The sequence below is a fragment of the Halichoerus grypus genome, chromosome 5 (assembly GCF_964656455.1).
Source record: "Halichoerus grypus chromosome 5, mHalGry1.hap1.1, whole genome shotgun sequence".
Lineage (NCBI taxonomy): Eukaryota > Metazoa > Chordata > Mammalia > Carnivora > Phocidae > Halichoerus > Halichoerus grypus.
Window position 1 is genome coordinate 1,691,190 of NC_135716.1, and position 10,860 is coordinate 1,702,049.

The 10,860-nt window shown below is 60.6% G+C and overlaps 1 protein-coding gene across 1 annotated transcript in view; it reads right to left on the bottom strand.

The window, feature by feature from the left end:
* Positions 1–1,618: 1,618 nt before the first annotated feature.
* Positions 1,619–10,860, bottom strand: part of PSCA (prostate stem cell antigen) — a 42,647-nt gene continuing 33,405 nt past the window's right edge. Inside the window, exons 3-5 of the mRNA XM_078071653.1 lie at positions 9,263–9,372; positions 3,893–4,000; positions 1,619–2,392 (exon numbers count right to left, since the gene is read on the bottom strand). Of these exons, the coding sequence (XP_077927779.1) occupies positions 2,178–2,392; positions 3,893–4,000; positions 9,263–9,372 (433 nt within the window). The 3' untranslated portion in view covers positions 1,619–2,177. The remainder of the gene's footprint in view (positions 2,393–3,892; positions 4,001–9,262; positions 9,373–10,860) is intronic.

The following is a 10,860-nucleotide window of genomic DNA, read 5'->3' on the forward strand; positions in this document are numbered from 1 at the left end:
ACACCGGTGTTTGTGATCCTCTCTCTGTGCTTTATTCTTCTTCAAGCTTCTCCTGCTAACATGCTACATATTTCTGTATTTATCCTGTTCACCCAACCCCATTGTCTTGTAAGCCCTGTGACCTGGGGTGGCTCTAGGGCATCAAGATAGGTCGGGGAGAATCCATCCAAGCCCGGGCCACTGCTGTTTCTGGTGTGCCTGGAACAGCGCCTGGAACATGGTAGGTGTCTGTTCTGGGCAGATGTCCCCGGTGTCCTCTATGGTCACCTGGGCAGGGTCGATGAGCCTGGGCCCCGCAGCTTCAGGGCACAAAGTACCACCAGAAGCCCAGTCCTGAGTGCCCACCAGTCCTCAATCTCCAAGCTCCAGCCCAGCCCAGACCCTGATGGGCCTAATGCTCTTCCCAGGACCACCCAGTTCTGGGGTGCCCTCCCAGGAAACAAAGGCCCAGCCCTGAACCCTGGACCCTGGACTGGAGCCAGGCCAGGTCTGTGTGCTGAGCGTGGCTTGGGCCCCAGAGGGGCATCGTGGGAGGGGCCGGAGCCCACAGCTCCTCCGCAGGAGCCAGGCACATGGACTGGGAAGGGAGTGGGGAGAATCAGCACTCAGGGTGGGGAACTCTACCCTTCCGATGTGGCGACCCTGGGACCCAATGTCCCGCCTGAGGACACACAAAGGGAGACTCTGGGCCTCTGGCCTGGACTTATTGGTCAGTGTGACCCTGCCCCACCCCCAGCTCAGAGCTCCAGAGCCCAGGTTTAATGCTGCCTTACACACCGCTTGGTACGGGTCTTGGAAGCACCATCCCGTGCGGGTTCCTGCCCTGGCCCGCTGCTCACATGGCCCCACTGCCCCCACTCACACGGCCCCCGCTCACACGCCCTGCCCCCCGAGCTCACATGCTGCCCCCCCCACACGGCCGCCCCACCCGCACAGGCTGCCCTTCCCTCAGCCTGGGGGGCCCCCCAAAGGAGCAGGGAGGCAGGCTGGGTTTTCTGAGAGGCTTTCCAGGAATTCCAAAGGCAAGGTGTGGGTCCCAGGTACACAAGCACTCTGAAAGGAGCCCCAAGAGGTGTGATGGGGCTCCCTAGAGTGGGGAGGGACAGGTGGTCAGGGGACAGGGGAGGCCAGTCTGCTGGGGACCCTTCTGCCTAGTTTGAATTTTTCACTGTGGATGTGGAGAACTTACAAGAGACAAAAAATTCAAGGAAGTGACAGAGGGGCTCTCCTCAATGAAAGGGAAGGACAAGGAGGGGACACTGTGGGGACCTCACACAGTAGCATCCCCTCCCACCCAGGAGCTTCTGTGTCCTGTGGATCCTCAATCCTCACAGCAGAGAGGGGCCACAGATAAGTATCTGAGGCTCAGAGAGGTCGAAAGACAGGAGTGAGGCGCACAGCAAAGCCGGGAGTCCCCGGGGCGCTGCCGCCCTCCGCAGCAAGGCCCTCCCTTCCAGGCGTCGGTCATTTGCTCCTGCCCAGGCCGGAGCTCCACCCCGTGTGGTTGGCCGATGACATGGCCACAGCCCATGGACACGGGGCCGGGTGGCCACCCAGCACAGCCCTGGACCCCAACCCTGACTTCCATCTGGGGACACGCAAGACCAGAACTCTCTGCCACCAGGTCAGGGGGACTTTATTAAGGGCCTGCTGAGTGCTGGGATTCCTGCCCCAGGACTCCCATGGCCATGGGGAGCTGGACTCCTCTCCACACCTCATCTCTGGGCCTGTGGGACCTCACACTCCCTGCCCCTAATTCTACTCAGCCTTCGTGGGGCCCTCCTGAGTGCCTGCTCCTTGCTGGTTGCAGGGGACACCATGGGTGGAACATGGCTCAGCTGATGGAGGGGGTGGGGCAGGGAAGGCTTCCTGGAGGAAGAGATGCCCGAGCAAGGGTTAAGGAGTAGGCTGCAACATGGGGGTTGGATGGACTGCGTGCAGACTGGGTTCTATTGACTTGGAACAGTGCCGCATCAGTAGAACCCAGCCTGCTGAGCAGTAGGAGCTGGGCAGGGCTTCTGGAGGGAGCCATGGAAGGCTGGAAAGGGCAGAGGGGCATGGGCCACCTGAGTTACGGTCTAGGAGGGGCCTCAACTGGGCCAGGTGTGTGCGAAGAGTGCTCCGGGGCCCCTGGGCACTGACAGCCCATGTGGGCCACAGTGGGGTCCTCCCGGATCCTACAGCCTGCTGGGGCCCCAGAGCAGCAGGCCACCGGGAGCGGTGAGCAGTGCAAGGGTGACAGCAGCTGGCTGCAGGGCGTGGGCCCCGTTGGCGTTGCACAGGTCAGTGGAGCAACACGTGATGTTCTTCTTGCCCACATAGTAGTTCTGCGAGTCTTCCACACAGTGTGAGCTGCAGCCCTTGCTAATGACCGTCGCGATGCCAACAGCACCTGGGGGTCAGGACGCTCAGCTGGGGCTGGGTCCTGGATACTCACCCACTGGCCTTGTCCCTGCTCCCATGACCCTCTTCCTGTGCCCTAACTAGCCCTCTATAGTCACCCTGGGTGACGACCTCAAGACTGCAGTGTCAGGGCAAGTGCAGGGGCTCATCCACATCCACATGCCCAAGGCAGCCAGATCTTCTGCTGGGCACTGAAAATGCCTAATAGATGGGTGAATGCAGGGATGGATGAACGACTGATGGATGGGTGGGTGGATGAGTGATGGAGGGGAGATGATGGATGGATGGATGGATGCATAGATGGATGGATGGATGAGTGATGGAGGGGGATGATGGATGGATGGGTGGATGGATGGATGGATGAATGATGGAGGGAGATGATGGATGGATGGGTGGATGGATGAGTGATGAAGGGGGGATGGATGGGTGGATGGATGGATGGATGAGTGATGGAGGGAGATGATGGATGGATGGGTGGATGGATGAGTGATGGAGGGCGGATGGATGGGTGGATGGATGATGGAGGGAGATGATGGATGGATGGATGGATGGATGAGTGATGGAGGGGGATGATGGATGGATGGATGGGTGGATGGATGAGTGATGGAGGGGGATGATGGATGGATGGATGGGTGGATGGATGAGTGATGGAGGGGGATGATGGATGGATGGGTGGATGGATGAGTGATGGAGGGGGATGATGGATGGATGGGTGGATGGATGGATGGATGAATGATGGAGGGAGATGATGGATGGATGGATGGATGGATGAGTGATGGAGGGGGATGATGGATGGATGGATGGGTGGATGGATGAGTGATGGAGGGGGATGATGGATGGATGGATGGGTGGATGGATGAGTGATGGAGGGAGATGATGGATGGATGGGTGGATGGATGAGTGATGAAGGGGGGATGGATGGATGGATGGATGGATGGATGAGTGATGGAGGGGGGATGGATGGGTGGATGGATGGATGGATGGGTGGATGGATGGATGGATGAATGATGGAGGGAGATGATGGATGGATGGGTGGATGGATGAGTGATGAAGGGGGGATGGATGGGTGGATGGATGGATGGATGAGTGATGGAGGGGGATGATGGATGGATGGGTGGATGGATGAGTGATGAAGGGGGGATGGATGGGTGGATGGATGAGTGATGAAGGGGATGATGGATGGATGGATGGATGAGTGATGGAGGGCGGATGGATGGGTGGATGGATGAGTGATGGAGGGGGGATGGATGGACAGACAGACAAAGGATGGGTGGGGGGATGAATGGATGGGAAGCTGAGCACCTGTATCTGTGGGTGGATAGATGAACAAGTGGGCAGGTGGACAGAAGGTTCTTTGAGTCCCTACCAGGGGGTGGGAAGGTGCAGGGAGTCAAAGGGAATGGCAAGAGGCAGGGCAGAGCCCCACCCAGCCCTGGGGGAATCTGGGCAGGATCAGGGGGAGGCCTGCAGGGACGGCAGGGCCACTCACGGATGTGCTCGGTCCAGCAGTAGGTCTCGGAGTCAGTGCAGTTCCGCACATGCTGGCAATCGTGGTTGCTCACCTGGGCCTTGCAGGAGAAGCACTGCAGGGCGGTGCCTGGGGGGTGGGGGTGCTCAGAGTGGGGAAGCAGCCTCCTTTTCTCATCTGTCACAGCTTCCAGGTTGCTGGGAGTGTGCAAGAGCACAAGAGCCCACTGCAAACTGGGACCCCCCGTTAGTGGGAAGCACTAGTGCCCAGGGAGGGCACTCCACTCATCAAAGTCCACCAGCATGGAACCCACGGTTAGTGCCCCAGCCCACCCCTCTGTCACATGCCCGTGGTCTGAGACGGAAGGAAATGACTGCAAACTGGTTTCCCCCGCTTGGCAGGCGGCCCAGCTGGGCACTGGGCAGGTGAGGGCAGGGTGGACAGGACCCTTCCCAGAATTGCTCCTGCCACCAGGCATCGAGGCCCTTCCATTACTGTCTCTAAAAGCCTGTGCAAGCCCGACCCAGCCTCCCAGCCCCACTCAGGCCTCCCCAGTTCCAGGAGACCCTGCGTGGGCCCCTGGCCAGGCCCTGCTCTGTCCCCGGGGGTAATGGCCCCAGCTGGCATGATAAGGTCCCTTCCGGTCAAAACAATGATGGGATGGGATAAAGTCACCCAAGCATAAGCAGGCCCCATGCTGCTAGTCCCGTGCTCGGTCACCACACACACTAGCTGACTCCCAGCAGCCTTGGGGGCCATTGTCATGATCCCCACTTTCCAGAAGAGGAAGCTGAGGCTCTAAGAGACTTAGTGAGACCGAGCTGGGCTTGGAGTACAGACTAGAGCAGCTGAGGCCCGCACCTTTCCCCCGGGACCCCAGCCTGGGTGTCTGCTGTCCTTGCTGCCCACAGTGGACCCCAGGGCTGGGCCTGGGAAGAGGCCCCAGGTGGTCTCAGGACACCCCAGGCTCCCCCCTTTCATTCTGCCCTCCTTGCCTCCATGGCACTTCTTACCTTGAGACTTTTTGCCCCTGTGCCTCCCCCAACCCTGCAGGCTCCCCGGGCATCCCTCCGCTGGTGGCGCTCCAGGAGCCAGGCCCTGCGCCACGGTGGTAAAGGAGAACGCCGTCCTGCGCCGCCTGCCTCTGGGTGAGGCCCTGCTGCACCCTGGCTGCACTGGGAGCTGCCCAGGGGTGACACGGGCAAGGACCAAAGCCCCTTCTTCCTGCCACTGCCTCTCTTACCTCCCACCTGACTCCCTCCCCCCGCCCCCACCTCCACCTCCTCTGTCTGTCCTTCTGGGTGGTCCCCTCTCTGAGTGCCCCTCTGGTCTCCCCTGATTGTCCCCCCCAGCCCTGTTCCCGTGGCCCTGCCCCATGGTGGCGGAGGTCTCACCTGGCCGCAGGGCCAAACCAATGGCCAGCAGGGTGAGGAGGACAGCCTTCATGGGCACCAGCGGGCGGCGGTGGGCTGGACTCAGGGTGGCTTTATACTGCTTTGGCTGGCAAGGGGGAGGCTCCACCGCCCACTGTCAACAGGGACGGGTTCCCCGGGCCCAGCAAGTACTCCGGGGCAGGTAGATCCCAATCTCCAGCCGCCCTGCCAGGCTGCTCCCCGCCACTCCCTTTGTCTTTCTGTCTGCTTCCAGAAGGCAGGGCCTGCCCAGGGCAGGGGCCATTTCTTAGCCACCCCAGGGCAAGGTGCCGAGGCGCCAGAGTGAGCAGTGAGGGCAGAGAAGGGTGAGTGGGGGGGCCAAGGTTGAGGGCCAGCCTCCCTTGGGCCCTGCTCTGCTCCCAGGGCTCCTGGTCCCCCAGGGGCAACAGGCCTTGAATGGCCACACACGAGAGGTGCCTCGGTGGGGGGCAGGGGGAGACCATTCTGGGAAGTGCCCTGGAGGCCAGAGGGGGGCTGGCACAGCCCAAGTGCACAGGTGTGGTGCATCGAAATGTGTGCACGCTGGGGTGCAGGCTTAACCCTCGTGACCTTCCTTAATCCCCACACACCATGGAGCTTTAGCTGCAAGGGCGTCTGGGAAACAAAGCATTAGCAGCCTCTATAGGAGGAGGTGGAAGGGGGTCGGCACCGCGCTGGACATCGTCTGCAGCCCAGACCCACTCTCCACCCTGTTTGTGTCCTGGGATCCCATGAGGATCCCAAAGGGCTTCCACTGGCTGGAGACCTGAGGGTGAGAGGTGCAGAGGCTGGGCCATCTCTTCCGCTGTGCCCCAACAGCGAGGCTGCAGTGGCCGTGCGTGGCCGTGTCCTGGGGGCCAGCCTCCTTCCTTCCCACCAGCCTCAGCCAGCCTGGGGTAACGGTCCCTTCCCCTCACCCCTCCAAGCCCCGGGGCCCAGGGGCTTCCTGCTGCTCTTGGCCTGGGGCCCATTCATGCTCCCCATTGTCCCTCTAAGCGTGACCCTCCCTTTGTAAGCAGTCTCCCCATGACCCCTTGGAGTGTCCAGCTGGGTGCTGGCAGGTACAGGCCACGTCCACCGCCTGCTGACCCCATGTGTCTGGGGAGGGGACAGGCCCCTCCCAGGGGTGGAGAGAGCACCTTTCACTTCCCGATGCTCGCCTGGCCCTGGGATGGCACCTCTGACCTCACTTTGGCATCTGACCTCGTCCCCCTGGGCAGGGCCGAGTGCATGTTGCTGGCAAGGCCGTCGCTGGGGAAATGGGCTCCATCTCCCAGCTCTCCTGGGCAGTGGGGGGAGCAGAACGACGCCCCTGGTGGGGGGCAGCTTCCACCCTCTCACCCTGAGTCCTGGATCAAGATAACACGGTGATGTGGGCTAGGGGTGAGACCCAGAGCTCCCTGAGATTTGCTGCACCTCTGGGGTCTTTCCTGCACGGCCCCCTGGCACCCACCAGTTTGGGCCCTTTCCTGTGGAGGGCGTCTCTCCTTTGGCAGGTGAGGAGCCTGGGGCCCAGAGAGGGACAGGACCTTGCTCAAGGTCACATGGGGGGGAGGTGAATGTGGTCCCTCCACCAGCCGCCTTTCTGGTCTACTCTGCCCGCTCAGAACTTTCTCCCTGAACACCCCCGCTCCAGCCCACAGTCCCCGGTCCCATCGGCTCAGGCGCCTCACATGGTAAGATGTTTGTGACTTCACCGTTTCAGCGTATGGCCGTCCGCCTGTCGGCCCACCCCCAGCTCACTGGGACTGGGGGTGCCCTGGACTGGAGCCTTTCTTATCTGCCCTTTTATTCAAGGCACCCAGCACCTAGCACCAGCCTGGAACATTCATTCCTCAAATACTGACAGGTGCATAAATGTTTGTTAATCTGATTTGATATGAGGTGATTACTCTAAAGCAGTGGTTCTCAAGCAGGGGGCTTCTGGGCCCCAGGGGACATTTGGCAATGCCTGAGGACATTGTCAGTTGTCCCATCAGGGGGCTGCCACTGCCTTCCAGTGGGCGCAGGCCAAGAATGCCGCTCAGCATCCTGCACAGGACGCGCCCACGACAGAGACACATCCAGCTTGATGTGAGCAGAACCGCAGGGGCAGGAGGCCCGCCCAGAGCCACGGGGACGAGACTGCTGTCCCACTGAAGACGGAAGGTGGAGAAGTAGACCAAACAGGGAAGGACATGAATTTTGGGGGGCCAGGGGCAAAAATGCTATGGTCTGAATTGTGTCCCCCCCAATTCCTATGTTGAAGCCCCAATGTGATGTATTTGGAGGTGGGGCCGTTGGGAGGTGATTAGGTTCAGATGAGGTCATGAGGGTGGGGCCCCCACGATGGGGTTTGTGCCCTGATAAGATCAGACACCAGGGCTCCCCCCACCAGGTGAGAACACAGCGAGAAGGGGGCCGTCTGCAGTCCAGGACGTGGGTCCTCGCCAGAACCCGACCCTGCCGGCACCCCGGTCTCAGACTTCCAGCCTCCAGAGCTGTGAGAAATCAGTCTCTGTTGTTTATGTCACCCGGTCTGTGGTCACTTGTTACAGCAGCCCGAGCTGACTGAGCTCATGGCCTATAAGCCATAGCTGAAATCCTGAAGCCCATGGCCACAATGCCCTAGACACGGTTATTAACTGCCCCCGACCCCGGCACAGGCTGATCTCTGACCTCAGTCCAAAACTAAGCCCTCACTAGGGTCACAGTCTGAGCCCTGACTCTGCTCACCAAACGAGCCCTGACCCCGGTCACCCGGAGGACCTGGCCCCGGTCACTGACTGCGTCTTGTCCCATCACCCATGCTTTGGGCACATCCTGAATACAGCCCCTCAGCCTAGACTGAGCCTGGATCCTCTGGCTGTCCCACTTTCTGGGAAGGTCTGTCACTAAGGGGCATGAGTCCCTGCAGGCCCTCCCTGCAGTGGACGGGGTCAGGGTGGGGCTTTGGTATGACTCACCCTTAGCCCCCTTCCTCACCTCTGCTTTGCGGTCACCTTCTGGGGCTCCAGATTTTCCTGTTCTCGCTCACCTCTCCACCTACCTGCCCAACCCGTTGGGTTCCCTGGAGATCCTGCCTGCTCACATTTCCCTTCTCGCCAGGACAGAAAGCCAGAAAGCCGGGGCTGGTGGGACCAGCAGCAGGGCCAGGCCCTGGGAGGAGGCAGGATCGCTGACCCCACCTCGTGCAGGGTCCTTGCCAACAGACCATGACCTCCCAGGGCTGCTATGTGAATGGACACCAGTTCTGGATGAATCTTATATTTTAGGCAGAATTAATTTAAAAAATAAAGATGGTAGGTTCCATACAAAACCACCACTGATTTCACCTTCCGCTTCTGTAGACATTTTCCTTTAGAAAAATGCATTCGTAAAATTGAGAGGGTCATCCACATGCTGCCAGACCACTGACAACCGGGGAAAGCACGCTCAGCGCCCGGCCTCCCATTTTGGGCTCTTGAAATTCAGGCATCTTGCAAGCTCTGCACGTGCGTGTGTGTGTGTGTGTGTGTGTGTGTGTGTGCGTGCTTGTGGGTATTGGGGGCACTGAGTCCCATGACGGGCCCTGGGAGCCTGCTTCTCACCCCCAGTCCACCACGGCCAAGCTCCCATGGCCCACCACCAGCCTGGGTGCCCGATCATCTCTGATTCTGTGAAGGGCCTTGCGCCCCAGAGGCGGGGCCCCTTCCTGGTCCTCACAAAGGTGTCCTATGTACCACTGAGGCTCTGCCCCACACCCGACCCCTCCTCCGTTCCAGCCCCCTGCTGGGTCCCTCCTCCTCTGGTGCCTCTCAGATCTGTCCCTCTCTCCTCCCTCCTGGAGTGAGGTCAGGGAACCCAGGAGACCCGGCCCCCTCAGGCAGCGCCACCCCTCTGCCAGACGGTGTGGAATTCACAAGCACCCCCAGCCTGGAGCCAAAGCCCCCTCTTTGCTGTGAGAGACTTGTCACCCCAAGGCCCCCGCTCTGGGGACTGGCTGGTGATGTTTCCCCACCTGAGGCCTCCAGGATCCGGGTGAGTGGTTCTGCTGCGTCCAGGCCTGCCTCCAGGTGGAGGCCTGCAGGCTGAGGGACAACATGCCCAGAAGGGGCTCCTGTGGCGGGCCTGGAGGGGGCAGGGAGAGCCAGATGTGGTGTGGCCTGCTGGGGACCTTTCTGTGGAGCCCACTGGGATGCCAGGGGTGGGGCGGGGGGTGATCTGCTCAGAATGACGCTCTCAAGGCCACTCTGGCTGTGAACAGGGATGGGGAGGCTGTCGTGGGGAGCAGGTGTGGTCTGGAGACTCGGTCCTGTGCATGGGGGGTGATAGGGAGAGGGGAGTCCTCAGGAGACACCACATCTTTCTTCTCCTCCTCTTTCTGACCCTTTCTTCTCTGTCAGTGTGGGCTCAGCCCTGGAGATGCGGCCCAAGGGTCCCGGAGTGATGATGGGAGCATCTGGGGGAACCCCATGCATCTTGGGAGTCAAACCCCAGGCCCCTGCCAGCCCCATGCCGGTTTGGGGAGGTGCATGCGATCCCATGTCCATGAGGTGGCAGTAGAGTGTCACCCACAGGGATGGAGCCAGCCTTCCTGGGGGGGTCACCTGGCTGCCCCAAGAGACCCTGCTCAGTCCCCCTCGAGTTATGCTCAGTGGCCCCAATTTTCTCCTCTGTGAAACACATCTGCTTCTAGCACCTCCAAATTCTTGACCCACAGAACCACGTGCAGCAAGGTGGTTAGTCTCAAGCCACTGAGTTTGGGGTGCTTCATCATGCAGTAGTAGGTGGCTGCTGTGGGGGCAAAGACAGAAGCAAGGAGGCCAGGGGGACTCGGGCCAGGGAGAGAGCAGCTGTGGGCGTGAGGAGATCAGATGAGGCGCGGATGGGGAGGGCCGAGCTGGGCAGAGCTCCTGGTCAATCAGGGCGCAAGGCACAGCTCGAGTTAAGCATGACTGAATTTTTGGCCCGAGTGAATGCAAAGACGACAGTGCCACTCACTGAGATGGGGAGTGCGCGGATGGGGCAAGGCTGGGCGGTGTCCTGAGCTCAGGCCTAGAAATGCGGGGCGTGAGGTGCTGCACATGGAGATGCTGGGAAGAGTTCCCGAGAGGGGTCCTGGCAGGACCGGCCGGTGCTGGTACTGCCCAGAGACGAGATCACCCAGGGAGTGGGTGTGGCTAGAGAGGGGAGAGCCAAGGAGTGAGCCCAGGCAGTCAGGAACCCTCAGGGGGCTGCGTGGAAGGAGGGCCTGGGGCGGTAGCACCCTGGGAGCCCGGGAAGAAAGTGAATGGAGTGGGAAGGAGCGACAGAAGTCTGTCTTAGTCCCCCGTGGCTATGTAACAAGTAACTAGACACTTGGTGGCCAAAAGTGACACACATGGGGTCAGCAGTGCTGGTTCCTTCCGGAGGCTGCAGGAAGGAAGGAGGCTCCAGGAAAGAATGCGCACTCCTCCTCTGCCTACAAAGCACACACTCCGACCCGTATCTCTGGTCACATTTCCTTTTCTCCCTCTGCTCCCGTAGTTATGCCGTCTTCCCTGACCCTCCTCCCTCCCTCCCACTAGACCCCATGATTACACTGCCCGCCCCCCCCATAATCAGCATGATGTCTCC